At 39.7% G+C, this 18,890-nt stretch overlaps 1 protein-coding gene across 1 annotated transcript; it reads right to left on the bottom strand.

The window, feature by feature from the left end:
* Nucleotides 1-7,051: 7,051 nt before the first annotated feature.
* On the bottom strand, nt 7,052-14,521 carry lgi1a (leucine-rich, glioma inactivated 1a). Its single transcript, XM_052571679.1, has 8 exons — nt 14,021-14,521; nt 13,822-13,893; nt 10,201-10,272; nt 10,033-10,104; nt 9,730-9,801; nt 9,470-9,639; nt 9,225-9,389; nt 7,052-8,682 (listed from the first exon to the last, which is right to left on the bottom strand). The coding sequence occupies exons 1-8, from the start codon at nt 14,194-14,196 to the stop codon at nt 7,865-7,867; spliced, it is 1,617 nt and encodes a 538-aa protein (XP_052427639.1). The 5' UTR covers nt 14,197-14,521; the 3' UTR covers nt 7,052-7,864.
* Nucleotides 14,522-18,890: the final 4,369 nt, after the last annotated feature.

The following is an 18,890-nucleotide window of genomic DNA, read 5'->3' as shown; positions in this document are numbered from 1 at the left end:
TCACGTTCTTTGCCCCTGGGCGATACGAGATGGAAAAGTGGAAGCAGGTGAAGAATAGCGCCCAGCGGGCCTGTCTTGGATTTAGCCTCTTGGCGACCCGAAGATATTAAAGGTTCTTGTGGTCAGTGAGAACCAGAAAGGGGTGTTTGGCTCCATCCAGCCAATGCCTCCATTCCTCTAGGGCCAACTTGATGGCCAGCAGCTGTGGTGTCTTTTGCCGGTTCTCCGAAGAATCAAACTCAGTCAGGGATTTTTCTCTCAGACAAAAATACTTTATTTTCAGCAAAACAAAGCCGAGAGTTCCTTGCAAGGAGATCTTGGCTTTGTTTTGCTTAAAATAAAGTATTTTCTTCTGAGAGAAAAATCCCTGACTGAGTTTGATTCGTCGAAGAACCGGCAAAAGACACCACACATTTGGCACCCCAGATGGGACTGGACAAGAGTAGCAGAGTGGACAACCGCTTTTGAGCTGACCGATGATCAACACAACTGGGTGGCCACCATAAAATAAGGTAAGCATTTTTGCTTATAAAATTTGTTTGTGTTGGTTGAGGTCAGTTCTGAGTGGTAAGGACACTTAAAATCTACTCTTCCAAATTTAGAAAAAAATATAGGGTATCTAAATTGAAAAAGGGGTTTTACTCCAGAAGAAATAACTGCATGCACATATTTGGTGTATTAATAGGAAAGCCTGGGAAGGTAACCTTGATTTAAAACAAAGATGGTGTAGGAAGAAAGACATTGTATGCAATGGTCTGTGTTTATTGGAGAGCTGGACCTAGGAAGGACAGTGATAAATGGATAAGCAGATTAGTTAAGGAATCGCGAGGAAAAGCCCCACGGATACCGCTTTGAGAAAGTATAAAGTAAAAATTCTCGAAGGTCAGAATAGGTGGGCCCTTAAGGACGCTCTAGGAAGAGCGAGCTCTAGGAAGAGCTGTGAATGTGTGAATGATGATGAATGTATGAACAAATAAATTCCGTATTGGGTGGGTAAGGGTTGAGCACTGTTCCTGGACCGTCACTTCGGTGTGACCTGGTCTAGAATTGGATTCGACTCAGATCCACTTGAGAGGGATGAATGTATGATGAGCCTTGATAATGAAAGGACAATTAATGACTGATTATCCCTTAGATAAAGGGAAAAATTATGCAAGAATAAGCACTCTGGCTCAATAAAGAGTGTAGAAAGTGTGAATGAGTTTAGGAAAATAGTATCAATAAAGTTTGAACCGAGATCTATAATAGAGTTTTGCATTTTGGATGTCTGTGTGAAAGGGGAGAATATGTGGAAGATTTTTATTAGTAAGGTTTTAATAAATCAAGTATATAATCAATGTGAATCTAGCCATTTTTGCTGCTAGTTATTATTCTATTAAAATCTTATAGGTCTAAAAAGTTGCCTACGCCCTGGAATGTACAAAACTGATGAGAAACACATGGTCAGACATACATCCAGGGCCTGTGTTTAGAATAAATCAGGCAGAGGGCCTCTCCTCTCTAGGGATGTATGAAAATGTAGTCTAAAGGTAAAGTTTGACTATGTGGAACCGCCCCATATAGTGTATATAAGGAGAAACCAAATAACATTCGAGAGATCTCCTTGCAAGGAGCTCTCGGCTTTGTTTTGCTTAAAATAAAGTCTTTTCTTCTGAGAGAAAAATCCCTGACTGAGTTTGATTCGTCTGAGAACCGGCAAAAGACACCACACAGCTCACGGTTGCAGATGACATAATTTACCTCCTGGGTTGAGCTTCTGGGAGAAGAAGGATCATGGGTGGAGGTGACTGGGATTCCCCTGCTGCTGAGATAAGACCGCTCCCACTCCGGTGGTAGAGGTGTCGACTTCTACAACGAAGGGTAGATTGGGGCCAGGATGGACCAGGAGTGGAGTGGTCATAAAAGCCCTCTTGAGGGAGTTGAAGGCTTCTGTGTCGGGTGGAGTCCAGGAGATTGATTTGGGTTTATTCCGGAGGAGGCTAGTGAGAGTGCTGGTGATGGCACTGTAATTTTGGATGAAACGTCTGTAGAAATTGGCAAAGCCAAGGAATCGTTGGAGTTCTTTGATTGTGGTAGGAATGGGCCAATTTCTAACAGCATTTACCTTCCCCTCGTCCATCCGGATGCCACTGCTGTTGATGTTGTAAGTAACTGCACTGACCAGGACCTCCGCAACATGGTGACGATGTTCCGCTAGGCTCCGGGAGTAAATGAGGATATCATCAATATAGACGAGGACGAACTTATGGAGGAACTGCCGGAGCACCTCATGGATGAAATCCTGGAAGACGGAGGGGGCGTTAACAAGTCCATACGGCATCACACAATACTCATAGTGGCCAGTAGGGGTGATGAAGGCAGTGTGTGTTCACTGCTCTGTGTGTGTGCACTTCGGATGGGTTAAATGCAGAGCACGAATTCTGAGTTTGGGTCACCATACTTGGCTGAATGTCACTTTCACTTTATTCTGAGTCCAAATTGAATCGGCCCACTGAAGTACTTTACCTTGTAGTTGGGACATCAAGAAGGCCACCTTAGATCTTTCGGTTGGGTATAAGTGCAGTTGCATCTCCAGGACCAGTGAGCATTGGAGTAGAAATCCGCTGCAATCTTCCGCCGAACCAGAGTAGGGGGCGCCGGCTTGGCCACGGGACTGGCGTGCACGGCAGGTGAGGAAGTGCTGGAGTTGCTGGCGGAAGTGCTCGCAGGTGCCCGGGGATGCGGGTAGAGTTGTGAGTGTTCTTGAGTGTACTTGATTCTGACTTGTTTTTGACCTTTTTTTTTTTGTCCATACAAACAATGTTACTATTAACTAACATAAAAGCAATATTTCACATATAATAATTGTGCTAAATATATCTGAGTAAATTACCTAGATTAGATATAATTGTATTCAGTAACTGTGTTTCAGATGTGAATGAGTGTGATATGACTCAGCCATGCCAATATCAGTTTTTCAACCTCTTGGGCTCATATATCTGTCAGTGTGATCAGGGTTATGAACTCGCCGAATTCAGTCTCTTGTGTGGGTAAGCACTAATGCTGGATGTCCCTGTGCTTGCTTCCAGTGCACTTTCTGCTTGCCAAGTGCAGGCTCAGTGCCTAACATATGAGAATAATGAGAGCTGTCAAAAGGGGTGCAACATTTTTTTTAACTGAATATTTAAAATTGTTTACTTACATTCAGATATTAAAGATTTTTTTTTTTCAGTTTATAATAAAAAGGAGTGAACACCAAGAGGGTGCAACGTCTAAATACAAACATGTAAAAATGTTCCTTTTTGTGAATAGAGGTTTGTAACAAATTCTTTATGGTAGTTGTTTATTATCTGTTTTATTGCATACTTACGGAAATTCATAACTTGGCTAGTGATTCTTATTTTGTATGTGATATGTTTGGGTCTTTACACGTGCTCCCTCCCAAGCATGCCGAACATCATACAAGCTGAACTGTTTGAGTTCAACATTTTGATTGGACAGCCCTAAAAGTAATTCTTTATCATTAGCTAGATCCTCTTCAGTCTGGTTTTAGATAAATATTATGGATGTGATTCAGTGTGGTTTAATTGTCACTGTTTGTTGAGTGTGTGTTGTTCTGCTGTGTGTCTAGACATCGATGAGTGTGTATTCTCCAACTACATGTGCCAGTGTGTGTGTATTAACAGCCCGGGTGCATATTCCTTCATCTGCCCGAGGGATATCAGCTGCAGAGAACAAGAATGTGTCAAGGTATCAGCCTCCTCCTTCATTAAATATAGCACTCATAGTCATTGCCTGGCCTCCTCTCTCTCCTTCCACACCCAGATATTTCACATCAGAACAAGATGGGCCAGGAATTCCCAACCACTTGCTAATGGAAACAATGCAGAGATCAAATGGGTTACACTTTATTTCAAGGCTTCCTTGTTACAATGTAATTATACATTTAAGCACTGAGTAATTGACAGCATATTAGGTTTAAGGTTAGTAACAAGAACACTGGAAACATGAAGTGTTACTTTTCTAATTGAAACAAAAAGGCTGTTCTTCTGTTCTGAACACAGGGGAAGATGTTAGATGAAGTTTATGTTGTGAAGAGTTTTCAGAAAAGTATGTCAGTCTGTGTTTATATCCTAGTATAGAGCTAGAAATGAAGATCACAGAATCACCAGGAACACAAGTTATGATTTAACACTTAAGCATGGAAAAGAGAGTAGTGTTCTTGCTCTTATGCCTATCCGGGGTTTGTGCCAATCTGCGGGTGCGTGTCGAGGCCTGCCGCAGTATATCTTTACAAATACATGAGCATTCATTCAGAGAGCACCGTACTAGTAGATATCTTCCAGATTCAAGCCACAAACATCATCTCCAGCACACACTACACCTTCAGGATTAAAGCTGGCAACGATGGAGGACAGTTTTTCATCAGGGTGAGTCACCAAACCTTGTATTTGTGCATTTAACAGCTGCATGAATATAAACTGTTAAAGACATTTAATATGATTATTTCTTTGCATGATTATATCTTTGCCAGTGGTCATTATGTTTAAAGTGGTGGCTTATTTATTAGTGGTTTTGAAGTACAAATAAAATATCTTACTACTGTGGTGTGACACTGAGTGGCGCTGCATTAGTAGCTGTAGGCCGTAGTGATGATGGCAGATGTCAAGTCATTTGTTGACAAATGAGATATTACTGGTCACACTGTGTTCAGTTTTAACACAGTTTTTGTTAGGCAAGGTTAGGCCTGATTTGTGCAGCACATTGCACACGTTTTGCTTTCCCTGGTATCCCATATTTAGATATAAATGTCTTGATCGTTTCTCTGTTTCTCTGAATCAGGAAAGATCGTGAAACATTAGTCAAGAGATTGTTTCCCCAAGTTCTCTCCAGAGCACAGAGCGGGATATTTGACAGCACATTTATCCTTGTGGAGAAATATAATTATGTTTTATTTTATTATCACTTCTTCTCTTTTCTTTTTCTTTTTACCGAATTGCATTTTCCTTTATTTTTTTTTATTATTATTTTTTGCCAGTGCTGTGATTTTACTCACTGTCACCTTTTAAATAATTTCTGTGCGAGGAGGACAGGAGAAAGTCTGTTTAGATGGTGTTTAATTGCACATGCTTCATCTTTATTTATTGGATTTAAAAGCATAATGCTTACAGTGAAATAAAATAACTCATACTGTGATATTGGATTGTGGTCATTGTGCTCCCCTTTAGTGAGGCTTTTAACTAATAACAGATAGAAACCACATCTATTTTACACTGTCCAGGCAATATTGATATTATATAGCGATATGAGAAAAAATAGCAAAATATTTAAACCTTTTATAGCTAGAAAGAGTGAGGGATTGGACATTGGACATTTTTATGTGCCTTTGTTTTTCTCAGAAAGTGGAAACATGCAACATGAGGTAAGCCTGTATGAATTAAATTAAATTAATGATTGGTTTGTCATATTTGATCATTGTCTGAGGCGAGTCTTGGAGGGGTCATGAGCAGGGCAGATGGTGTAGAGAGGATATTTAGTTTGATGGATCAATCTCCTTGAATGGATGCTTTAGAATAAACATCTACTGAAGAATGGGTGATTGTCACGCACAGGTAGTACATTACGCTTATAACGGTGGGCAACTTCTGAAGGGGACACAAATAATACAGCCAAAATTGTACCTGCAAGTATAGATATGTGTACACATGTGTAGTTTTCTAAAAGTGCTGGATTTAGGCTTGAATGCTGAGTAAAACAATTAGTCCTAGCAATGACAACCACACTAAAATCTAATTAGATAGAAAACACTTACAGACCACCGTACTCTTCTGCTGCTTCACTGCTTCTACGACCAAGTACTGGCAGCAAAGTGTCAGTAATAATGATGTGTTTGGTCTATTTAGAGTGAAATAACTTCAGATAGTTTACTTCAGCTGCTGTTTTTACCAGAAGTTAAGAGAGACAACATTTACTTGCAAGTTTGTAGGGCAGCTCTTTAAAGGAAGTGTATTAGCTGTTATGCATACATGAGTATTAATCATCCTAAGAGTATGATAGAGAAAACTCATTCTGATTTTGCCGTTTATAAAAAAATAAATACTTGATTCTTAAATTCCAATTGTTCATAGTCATTTTTTAGTCTGGATCCCTGCTAATGCAAGAAAAAGCATTGACTCAGTGCCATGTCTTTATTAAATGTTCCTGCACATTCTTGCACAGTTCACTGATGTGAAGGTAACTCTGCTGTATAAGAGCTTTCTTTTGCTGACTATTGTTTAAATGTCGTCAGCAGGCAGTAATGTTTTGGCAAAGGAATATTGAGTTACATCCCCATTTTTTTGGAAGGGGCACAATTTTTATATCTTTCAAATGATGTGCATTTTGTCTGTAAACATGAAAGTGGTGACCTCTGACATGTTAAAAGATTGCCAGCCCCTGGTACAGGTGTCATATGTTGGTTTAATTGCGAACCTAGATTTTGCATTGATGACATGAAAGTAACCTGATTCTGACTTTGCATTTCCACATAATTCATCTGCTTTCAAATAAATGGGCTTCAGCCTGACATTCACTCGCTGAAACACAGATAACCATATCAGCATCTCAGAGCCTTTAACAAGGACGAAGAAATACAACATTAATATCCTGTTATGGAACTTTCTGGACTTCAATAAAAGTGTATTTTTAATAGTTGACCATGATTATTTGTACGCTGAACAAAATCAGTTCAAAATAAAGGGAAATACAACACTTAACTTCTCAAATGTTTTTTTTCCTCCATATGATTCATATGGTCACATGTTATAATCACTTCCTGCTTATCTAAAAACCAGAATGGGTGCTTCCTGGAGTTTCTAATATTCCTGAACACATTGATTAACTGGGTTAGTTGTGTTGAATTACAACTAAACTCTAATCTAATGGAATTGCAAACTAATGCCAATTGAGTCTAATGACAAACATTATTAACAACAAGAGCCCACATAATTTCTCTTTCCAAGCAGAAAAAAAAAACCTTTCAGTTTGAATGTATGACTGAAAAATAGCCTCTTGCATTTGACAAAATAAAACATTTTAGCATTCTGGAAAGTCTTTATTAAAAGTTAGTATCGGTGTCTTCAAAATGTAGGCATGAAACTGCATGCATAAATATATCCAGTAGAACAACATCACAGTTTCATCACGTGGTGATATAGAATCTCTTCATCTCTTTACAAATATTTTCATCTTGTTGAAAAAGTACTGGCATTGGTTGTACTGTTAGTAGTTAATGTGATTCATCAAACAGGCTAATGCTAAAAAACAACGGTAACACTACACACTACTCAGGGTCAAACTGTCTGTGTGTATTTCAAATTTCCAATCTGCATATCAAATATGTGACCCAGCTGCCACACAAAAATACACCGTTTACAAGTTTAGAAAGCAGTAAACAAGTTTCATTTGAGATAAACATAAATAAATAGAATAGCAAGTATTTCAATAATAGCACAGCAGTCACAGAGTAAAAACACAACAGAAATGAATGAGTGCAAGGAGAAGACCATGTAAAATCAAAAAAACCTTTGCTAATTTCACTGGCAGTACCTAATTAACGGTACCATCATGCAAAGAGTCTTCATGCTGAGAAGAGGCGAGTAAATCTGACCAAAACTATCGAGTCATGTTTCACTCCAAAACCAAAGGAGAAAAAAGAAGAAAAGAATTGGGTTATATAGGATTGTTACAAGTTGTAGGCATGGTGATAATATTTCACCTGAACACTAAGCAATTATTATTATGGATTTTAGATTGAAACATGACCTGGATGTGTTTCGGACAGGTTCTTCGCGGATCCATCGAGACACTCATTTATCAGTGTCCTCAAATGTCCCAGACAAGCAACTCAGCTGCTCAAGTCAAGGACCAGGTGCTCATATATACGTGTTTGCCCCTTAAAACTAGAACCAAGAAGGAACTCCCTGTTGTCAATGAACACCAGAGAAAAAGCCCTGGGTGCCTGAATGTTCAGCTCTTGGAAGTGAATGAACTGTCTTTTCTTTGCATCCCAGCGATAGACCCGAGTAAAGGCGTAGTCGCTGCCCAGGATGGCGTACTGCCAGTTGGCTATGGAGAACGGCTGGAAGACCATGGAGCCACGAGAGGCCATGGTCTGGATCTCAGTGAACATGCTACCGTCCCATTTCATCACCTTGGAGTCGCCAATGAAGCGGGTCAGACATATGTAGAGCTCGCTCTTCACGGTGAAGTGTTTGACCGCGTACACGTCCTCCATCTCTGGGATATCTGTGCGCCGGTCAAACTGCTTCGTGCTCTTGCTCCACTGGTAAACGACCGGCCTTTGAGAGCTGCTGGACAAGATCAGATGAGGCTTCCCAGAGATCTCTAGGTACTCCACATCTGTGTCGCGGTGCCAGGGGTGCAAAGACTGATGGGAGTAGAAGCCGTTGCCGTTCCACTTATAAATAGTTGTCGAGCCGGCTTTGGAGCTGTCGGCTATGATGAAGAAAGACTCTTCGTCGACGTGGAAGATTTCCACGTCATTTGGCTTTCGGACTTTCAGAATGTCGATGTCTTGGATTTTGATGAATTTGTTTGCAGAGACATCTCGCTTGAAGATGTGCGAGCCGCCGAACAGCTGGGCGACTATAATGAAGAGTTGACTATCAATGACTAGAGGTTTGCAGATGACAGTGGAAGTGCCTACCGAGGAAAGATTTGAGGAAAGCTGTATCAAACAAAGGCTTGAAAACCACCAAAACTATGAAGTACCAGTTTATTATGCCATGCATTTTTATTATTACAGATGCACCGATTGCAATTTTCTTGGCCGATTCCTAAGTGTGAGCTGCAGATACAGATTTTCCATGCTAATTTATTACACAGAACTTAATTTCTGAAACTATTTGTTGTGTTTTTTATGTATGTATGGATCTCGAGCCTCATCTGGCAAAACATAAATTACATTACCAACTAAAATGGAAAACAAATATTTCTAGATTATGTAATTTGTATGAAACATGCACGTCAAATGTGGAGATGTCAACTTCAGCTGAAAATACAGAATTTAGTCGACTAATTATTAGTCAATCGGAAAAATCTTTAGTCTAGGGTGGCCCTAAAAAACAACAGTTTGTGTTATAAAAGAGACCGAAACAACTGAAACTGTCTGCATACAGTATTGCGTATATGATTACATGATTTGGATTTAGGCATGTTCACCAGTTCCTCTGCTGTTTGCTTACTTGTGATGTTATCAAAGTTCCTGAACTCCATCTGCACGTGATCCCATTCCATGAAGCTGCACCTGCCAATGAAAGGCTGGGCGAATACCACAAACTGGTCACCACCGAACACAAAAGCCTCGGCTGAAATGGACTGAAAGTCAAGAGACTTCAACAACGAAAAGTCTGTAGAGCAGATAAACAAATGTTAAGCCTTTTTCCCCCCATTTAAAGTCAAGAAATCACATGGCGGTCTGTAATTTTACCTGTTGTTATGCAATCAAATGACTGTGCTACAAGGTCGTTGATCTTCTTGCCCTGGTAAGCTTCAGGGCCATTGCAGAAGATCTGATCCACAGTTGCATTTGTATGAAACATCCAGTCGACTAACCACTTTAGCTTACAGTCACAGCTGAAAAGATTTCCTCTCAGATCCCTGGACAAACACATCCAGACCGTGTCATCGAGATCTCATACCACTGACAATTACTGAAATGATGTCATACTGTTAAAACATCGTACATACACTTTAGTCAAAGCTTCCATCCCTTTGAAAAGATCTCTTGGTAGTGTCTCCAAATTATTGTACGCCAAACTTCTGCAATAACATCCGTAAAGAACCAAATGCTTTCATCAGTAAAGAGAAATTACCAATTTTTATATTGTGCAAAGGTGTAATGAAAAATGCAACCTGGATTGCTGACTGCTTCTATCATTAGTGAAATAACATTAATAATCCACTAAGAAAAAACATTTCTATTATGACTGCAATGTTTCACTTGATGGATGAACAGAGAACTGATCAACTGTATTATGCAGAAATACTCACAAATGTATTAAAGACTTCAGGCCTCTGAAGGCGAATGGCGATATGGACTTGATTTGGTTATTTTCAATGAAACTGAAAGAAAAACAAACAGCAAAGCCTAAGATGATGCACAAGGCAAAGGATTCCAGTCATCATCAGTATTAAAATCCCGTTCTGTGAGACACTTACAGATACTCCAGATGAGGAAGACCAAGAAACGCATCTTCATTTATAGAATCAAAGTTGTTTGCTGTGAAAAGCCTAGGAGATATAACATAAGCATTACATTGATCTGAAAGTGCGGGATCACACACACAGAAGGTTTCTACAGTTCTGACATCATTTCAGGAGGTTTCTGTAAGGTTCTGCAATAGCAAAGTGTGATTTTGAACAGATTGTTATGAAATATTTTGATAACAGTGAATCAGATTTTATTTTTTTTAATCACTATCGTTTAAAACTTTGGTCAGCAGTGTTTATTAGCCAGCTTAGGATAATGTACAGTATCAAAGTAACATTTCATGTGCTTGAGTAAGGTTTTTTTTCTAGATTATTATTTTTTTTTTATCTGTTTAGATATTTAAATAACATTGTATGAGGAATATATTTCAAAACAATGCTAATTATAAAATCTAAATGTGTCGTGACACAATGCATTCTGGGAATTAACTAGAGCGGAGACTGAATTGTAGTGAATGTAGACTTTTATATTATTTAATGTTTATATTATTCTATTTAATATCACATTAGAGTGGTTAAGGCTTACTGTATCATAAACTGCCACAGCCCTTTGCACAACCGCTGTGAAAAAAGTGCTTTCCACCTAAGAAAGCTGAAAAAGCAGAGGTTTTCAAGCAGCTGTTGTTTGTATGGATGAAGATTGATTCTCTGATGTATTTGATTGCTAGCACCGTTGTTCAGCATTTCTGATAGTAATGAACACTTGATTCATTCAAGTCAAGGCATTTATTTGCATAACATGCACAGTACACATCTTTCAAAGCAGCTTACAGTACTTTCTGTGACTCTATAATGGCTTAATACTTCACACTGAGCAGTTTTACTGGACAATATGACGATATATAACAATAATAAACAATCTTCCGTTTGAGATCTAGCTATAGTGTATCCTCCCCTTACAAAATTAGCCTCTAAGCATAGGTCAACCGTGGTATCTCTAATAAAATTATGATAAAAACATGGTTGTAACAAGTTTACTATAGTAAAACCATGGTTAATTTTCATAAATGTTTTAGCAGCCTATATCAGTACCACTGTAGTTGAATAGTAATGCATATTTGCAGTCTCTCAGACAAACAACAGATACTTTTTTAAAGAGATTTACATATTAGTCCATTTTATTCTGTAAAATGTTTTTCAAAAATATAAATAGTAAATGTTCGATTGCAGACTCTCATTCTCCTTTCACTATTAAGAGACTGGTCCCTCAGTGTGACACTAATTACCCTTACAAACTGTACCATGCTAACCACAGCTTCTGACAAAATACCATAGTATGTAGCTAATATCACAGCATACAGTAAAACTGTTTAAATAAGGGGTAACACTTTATTTTAAGGTGTCCTTGTTACACACGTTACATGTACTTAATATTGTGATAACACTCAATTATGCATAACTGCATGCAATTAAACCCAAGACAAACCATAATCCTAACCCTAAACATATAGTACATGTAGTTAATTAATATTCCTTGGTACTTAAATGCAGGGTCGCATTAAAACATGGCTATAAGGGGCTGAAGCCCAGGGGACTACACTAGGGAGGAGCGCACTGGCTGCTGGGAAATTATATTTTTAGAATAATTATTTGTATATATGGGAGTTTGCAGCAGTGACAACAGCATTCTGCATTCAACTTACACACTCGTTTTCAGCGACACCCTGCTTGTAGTATTTGTAGTGAACGATTCAGTTTAGGTTTCCCCCACACAGTTTGTATAGTTGGTTTGTTGGTTTTGGTGTGTACACAGCATAAGGAGATATATGAATTATTTACTAATAAACAGTGTTTTCTGTCTGTGTCGCTGTTGCAAGGATCCTGACTCGCCATCTCCTCATTAGTCGCGCCTTTAGAGAGCATCTTTACATCATATATTACCATAGTGCATCTTTACAGATTAGGATTATAATGAAAGTTTTTGTTATTGATTTGTTTTATTTCCCTAAGCAGTAATTTATAGCTTTTTATCCATTTATCATGTCTGTGAGGCATGTATTCACTGAGTTTTGGTTCATTTTTATGAATTGCTCCTGTTCGAGACCAGACGGCAGAAAGTGCTTCATGCTTGTTTATTTTATTTTATAAAAGCACAACGTTTTGTTGTATTACTTTTACCTTTATGAGCAAAAATATGGGACTTGGGACGGTAATTCTGATAATCTTTCGGACACGGGCCAAGCTCTATAATGTGCAGCTTAACAAGTAACACAACACTGCTGTGTGAAAGGAGAACCGGACAACTTTCTGTGACGTCATACAGTGCGACAAATCTGTGTATGTAATCTGTGTGTCAACTGAAGGTTTTATATTCAGTCACTGTATTCCATCAGAGGTGCTGCTACAAAGTCTCATTTTTAAATCAGGTGATGGAAAAGCAGTACGCTTAATCTTATTGCTTAAATGTGATCATTATACTTTAAAAGGCTATGATTTAATTAATCAAGCACGAGCATGGCATGTTTCAAAATTAAAACGAAATTAGCAATCACCTTTTGTTCCAATCTACTGATGATGAATAATGAATATTTTGTGTAATTCATGGTGTTTAAATCATACCTGTAAACTCACAGTTGGCCAGGAAAGTTCTGATGGCATTTTCTTTACATATAGTTTATTTGATGTAAAGGCTATAATTCTGCTGTTCCACAAGCGCCACCGTCTGGCAAAGAGTGAATGTGCATATTCAAGTGTTTAAAATGTTAACTAGCATATCAATAAGAAAAAAAATCTAAATTTGACACATAATTGTAAGAAAGCAAAATATATATATATAATTCTAGGAAGGGGGGCCTACCGTAATGCTGTAGCAGAGGGGCCTCTGGATATCTTAAAGCACCCCTGCTTAAATGTATAATTACACTGTAACAAGGACACCTTCAAATAACAAATTTGATTATAAACTTTCTTTAAAAAAGGGTTTTAAATTTCATATTTATAACATTTATAAGCTTAACTATTGTCTGGTGATTGTATGATTGGTGTGATGCATAATAATGTTATAAGTTGATTATTATAAAAATACATTTTACTAATTTAAGGTGTAATCGCGTCTGACTATATTTATGATAAAGCAGATTGTAATGTGTTTCATAAGGTATTATAAACATTATAGTGCATTATATATATACATACAATCACAATCAGTATTGATCAGACAAAGCATGGGTTGACATCTATAAAACGCTCTCTCTCTGTGTGTGTGTGTGTGTGTTCACTCTCTCCCTCTGTGTGTGTGTGTGTGTGTTCACTCTCTCCCTCTCTCTCTGTGTGTGTGAGTGTGTGTGTGTTCACTCGCTCTCTCTCTCTCTCTCTGTGTGTGTTCACTCTCTCCCTCTCTCTCTGTGTGTGTGTGTTCACTCTCTCCCTCTCTCTCTCTGTGTGTGTGTGTGTTCACTCTCTCCCTCTCTCTCTGTGTGTGTGAGTGTGTGTGTGTTCACTCTCTCTCTCTCTCTCTCTCTCTCTCTCTTTGTGTGTGTGTGAGTGTGTGTGTGTTCACTCGCTCTCTCCCTCTCTCTCTCTTTGTGTGTGTGTGTGTTTGAGTCATGTAATAATGTTGATGAGTCTTACAAAAGATGGAGGGCTGGCGTGTGAATGAAACTCTCTTTAGGGATTTCATTAAAGCCGGACTTGACGAATGATCTGTAAAAAAAAAGAAGAAAAAAAAAAGAAAGAAAGAAAAAAAAGATAATTAAACCAACCTCTTAACACAAACGGGATCTGATTGATAACCAGTATTACTGTCGCTCGTGATTACTGCTGCGCTTACAGTGAGATGACATCGGGCGGGAAGCTCCTCGGGATTGATCCGGTATTGGCACACAAGGCGTTATCTTTGCTGCACGTGCACGAAGCGGGGCAGCGCGCGTGTCTCCTGCGGCTGGCGTGAAGAACCAGCATCAGCGAGCACAAGAAGCACAAGAGCACGGTCCTTCTGAGACCCATCTTCACCGAAACACAAGCATTCACCGAAACAGTCCCGACGAGTGCGCTGCAGCGAGCCACGAGCTCATAACGGAAAGAAAGCAACCAAATAATAATGTTTTGTTCTTGTTGTTTTTGTCCAGATTTTTTTGTTAACTGCACAAGCAGGTAGAATCCAAAGAAATACAATCGGCGCAGAGAAGGACGGTCAGCGTCACATCTGAGAATGGGCGGGGCTTAACCGGTCCCCTTGTCTCAAACTGGTCAGATACGACGGATTTACAAAATTTTCCGATTTTAATTTCTTCACTGTGTACCTTAATTTGTATCGTCTATTACAATTTGTCCGTGGCATCAATGCTTTTTCATGGTACAGTGGAAGCAGTAAGCGTCTTGAGTCACGTGGTTTCTGTTTCTTTCTTCAGAGCTGGTCAGAATTAGCCAATAGTCATTTGATTACTGGCGAAAGTCTTTCATTTAATAATTAAATAGAGGTTTGCGACTCCTGTTTCCATTTGTTTGTTAGGGGAAGAACATCAAATGCCAGTTTAAACGTTTTAAATTTTAATCCACTGTTAGTACTCGCAGAAATGAAAGATCTGTTTGTGAATTGGTGAAGGAACTGCTTCGTGAGCATCACAGTGCCACCTGGAGACCCACAGCGTGTAAGAAATCATTACTAGCCTTAACATGGTGAACAAGACAAAAAAAAACAAACAAACAAACCCTGAGTGGCTCTGCCTTTGGTCAGATCATCCCTGCTTGACCCAAGCAAAAATCCCAAAAACATTATGGTAAAACCCTACTAACAATACTTGGATGTGTTAACAATGATTTTTCTTTTCAATTTCAATGTCATTTTACAATTTCCATTGACACAGAAGTAATAGTTTGGTAGGCTTGGTATGCATGGCATGAAGCAGGAGGTGGGGTAATGAATTCAGTAAAATATAAAAGGATGAGTGTACCAGTTCTACAGATCTTTCTGATGAGTTATGTGGATGCAGATTTTGTAACAAATTGTAGAGGGCCCAACATGTTGCTTTGGCAGCTCAACTGGTTGGGGATTGCAAGAGGAGCGATGGTCCCCCTGGGTTGGTTCCCCCTAGCATGCTTAATGCTTAGAAATGTAAGGCATTGATCGTGACCATCACCTGATGCCAGGTACTGACTGCATCCAGAAATGCTTGGGTGCACCAACACGAAGAGCTCTCAAAGAGTGCCGAACTCATTCAGTCTTCTCTCAGTAGAAGTCAGGAGCAGAACGATGCTGCCAATTGTTATACTCACACTATGATCAACTCTCCATAGGTGTAAATCTATACTTCACAAACAGCTACTCAGCATTTGTAGATTTAAACTGTAAGGATCGAAGTATGAGGATTGTTTGAGTTGACAACGAGCTCACATACTACTCACACTGTGAGGATCGCTATATATGCTATATATACATATATGCTATATGAACCTTTATTTCACAAAAGAGAGGACATAGCGTTTTAGTAAAGTCTGTTTCTGTTTATTTGTAGACACAATATACTGTACATCACAGAAAGAATGATCAAAATACAGCCTTAGAGGGAGCTCCCGAAAACTAAAACCATATTATTATATTTTTTATGACATATGCGGCAAAACTTATGACAGATAAAATGTTACTAAATAAAGATTGTGAAATCCTGAATGAATTCATAATTCACATCAGATCTCAAACAGAAGTTATTTAAAACACTCGCAGCTGTTTGAAAGTGAGTTTTGAGCTAAAATTATTTTAAAAGTCTTTAATGCTGGTGTTATAGCTGTTAGCTTTCTAAAATGATTCCACCTTTGTTCATACTCCTCTAGCTCCAGCTGGCACGCTTTGGCTCAACGTTTTCACTGGGCCCAAAAAACCTGGCTGTTGGCCTCGAGGAAGTGACAGTGGAAAGGTGAATGACCCTGGCTTTTGGCCCGACGGTGGAAACAAATCTGGAAGGAAATTCCAAATAATAAATAGCGTTTTGACAGTCTGACAGACTGCTGCATAAAAGCCTTGGAGAGCCGCTTCTGGGACGGTTCAGAAATGTGCTGGTATTATCCATAGACTGTATAAAAACGTATAAACGTAAACCCAAGTTATAAAACATGTTTTGATGGCCAGTGTGTAATTGAATATATTTTAACAAACAGTTTAGATATTTTATTATTTATAAGTTAATTTTAAAACCGCATTATGTGCAATTTACGTGTTTGCATACACTCTTTTGTAAAGTTGAGTGCTGATAATCTGTTTAAAAATAAATAGTAGGCAATTCAGTTTGGGCTAAGTTGTTAGGCCTAATTGTAACCTTATAGGTTAATGTAAAAGGGCTCCCTATAATTCTATATATAAGCTGAGGTAGATTTTTACAATAAGAAAATTTAGACTATAACTGAAGAAAGAAGTATAAAGAAAGAGAAACTTGTTCAATAAACCACTGTCTATAAAAAAGAGAGAAAAAGAGTAAATTTTTTCCCCTGCTGTACCGAAATCATACCAAACCATGACATTAAAACCGAGGTACGTTACATCCCTAGTCCACACTGTCCATGGTCAAACCTGGGAGTGAACTTCATAACAACTAACCCTCCTCGGATAGCTTTGCTTGTGTATTGGTAGTGGTAGACTATTTCTCCAAGGCCTGTTGTCTAGTGCCTTTGAAGGGATTATCCACTGCCATGGACATAGAATAACTCCTGTTTAATCATGCCTTTTGCAATTTTGGAATATCTGAGGACTGTGTCTCTATACAGAGGTTTGCATTTCTCCTACAGAGTCTGGAGATCCTTATTCTTCCTGGGTGTGACCATGAGTCTCAGATAAACTGAAAATCGGAGCGTAAAATCCAGAAAACGTATGAGTACGCCCAAAGTTACCCATATCAACCTTCAGCAGATCTAACTTCCTTCCTATGCATACTCTTATATCAACCCTTGCTGTTCCACTCCCATCAGGTTACTGCTGCCTTGCAAAAAGTCCCAGATTTTTTTCTGTCCCTTCTCCATAATCCATCAAATCAACCCTGTCACATATAAGTTACAACTCCCCTCACAGTACAGAATTCACCCAGCATTCAATATTTCCCTCCTCAAACCCTTACATTCACCCACATCAGAACATGATCCTGCTGACAAATCCCCTCTACGCATGGTATTGGAGGATATCTTGTTGTATTCAGTAAAGGAGATCCCGTTTTTTTTTTTGCATACATGGAGATTATAAAATCACACAATGTGTTAGGTGTTGCCCAGCCCGCAGCTCTACAGATGTCTGTTAGTGAGGCGCCATGCGCCAGCACCCAAGAGAAAGCTACACTCCTATACACTCGTTCATAAGCCGCGCGAACATGGCGACCGAGTCTATTTCCTTACAGAGAAAAGAGATCCTCTACACAAGGGAGAGTTTGCTCTTTTCCCAGTTGACGTGAAGGACCAGACAGGCGAGGTGTCTGAGCACCAGATCCCTGAGCTTTCACAACCTCGCTCGAGAGTGAGCTAGAATCAGCCATCGTCGAGGTAGTTGAGGATACGGACACCTCGTTCCCTGAGAGGAGCCAGGGCTCCCTCCGCGACTTTCGTAAAGATATGGGGAGACAGGGCCAACCGGAATGGGAGAACCTTGTATTGAAATCCCTGCCCCTCGAAAGCAAACCGAATAAACGGTCTGTGTCGAGGAAGAATGGACATGTCCTTCAGGTCAATTGCTGCAAACCAATCCAACGGACGAATGCATTCAAAAATGCGCTTGGGCGTTAGCATCTTGATTGGAAGTCTGTGAAGAGCTCGGTTCAAGGCACGCAAGTCCAGGACTGGCCGTAACCCACCTGTCTTCTTGGGTACTATGAAGTAGGGGCTGTAAAAGCTGGACTTCATGTCGGCTGGAGGCGTCCTTTGCCAGCAGGGTCACGACCTCCGCGCGCATGACAGGAGCATGTTTGTCCACCATCGTCGTGCGAACACCCCGAATTCTGGGGGGACGCCGGGCAAACTGAATCGCGTCACCGAGCCTGATCGTTCGGATGAGACTGCGGGATGACCTAGGAAGCTTTAGCCAGGCTCCCAGAAACCAAACCAGCGGGGTCAAGGGGACTACAGGTGTACCAACAGTACAGGGACACCCGTCTCAGGAACGCCACTGAGTTTTTATTACAATTATTATAAACTCTTGCGGTCTTCCTCTGAGTCTGCACTTTTGTGACGTAATGCCGCTTTTTGTAGTCTGCCGCTCCAGTGTGGGCTCGGCAGAAGTGCATAATGAGGGTGCATAGCGGCCGTAAAGGGGGCACTCATGAGCACCCTTCTGAACCCTTAAATTGTTGAATTGGACACACTACGGTCTCGTGGACTTAACGGACACGCGCACGTGGCGACCATTGTAAGTCCGCAAGACCGAAAGTGCTCATGAAGTGTTCCATTTGGGACAGGGCATAACTGTGCATTAATGGGTGCATTAACAGAGCTGCAACAAAAAATCTCAAAAATCTGTCAAAAACAACTAGCCAATGATCAGACAAATAAGCTTCTCTTACATACGTAGATGTCTTTGATGAGGAAGTCTGATGATAAAACAAGATCAAGTGTGTGCCCCTGCTTATGTGTGGGACTGATTGCTCAAAGTTAAAAGAGTCGATAAACTGTACAAACTCTTTTACAAGAGGCTTTGAAGGACAAGACAGATTAAATTATGTGGCCTCAAT

The sequence above is a fragment of the Carassius gibelio genome, chromosome B13, assembly GCF_023724105.1.
Source record: "Carassius gibelio isolate Cgi1373 ecotype wild population from Czech Republic chromosome B13, carGib1.2-hapl.c, whole genome shotgun sequence".
NCBI lineage: Eukaryota > Metazoa > Chordata > Actinopteri > Cypriniformes > Cyprinidae > Carassius > Carassius gibelio.
The sequence above is the reverse complement of the archived record's forward strand: the minus strand, read 5'-3'. Positions and strand labels throughout refer to the sequence as shown.

Bases quoted from the DNA above. Each gene is read 5' to 3' on its own strand.
- lgi1a (XM_052571679.1), bottom strand. From the start codon at position 14,196: ATGGGTCTCAGAAGGACCGTGCTCTTGTGCTTCTTGTGCTCGCTGATG. The intron at 9,802-10,032 runs GTGAGTATTTCT...ATGTTATTGCAG, and splicing joins CTGAAGTCTTTAATACATTT to AAGTTTGGCGTACAATAATT. The intron at 9,390-9,469 runs GTAAAATTACAG...TCTGCTCTACAG, and splicing joins ATTTGATTGCATAACAACAG to ACTTTTCGTTGTTGAAGTCT.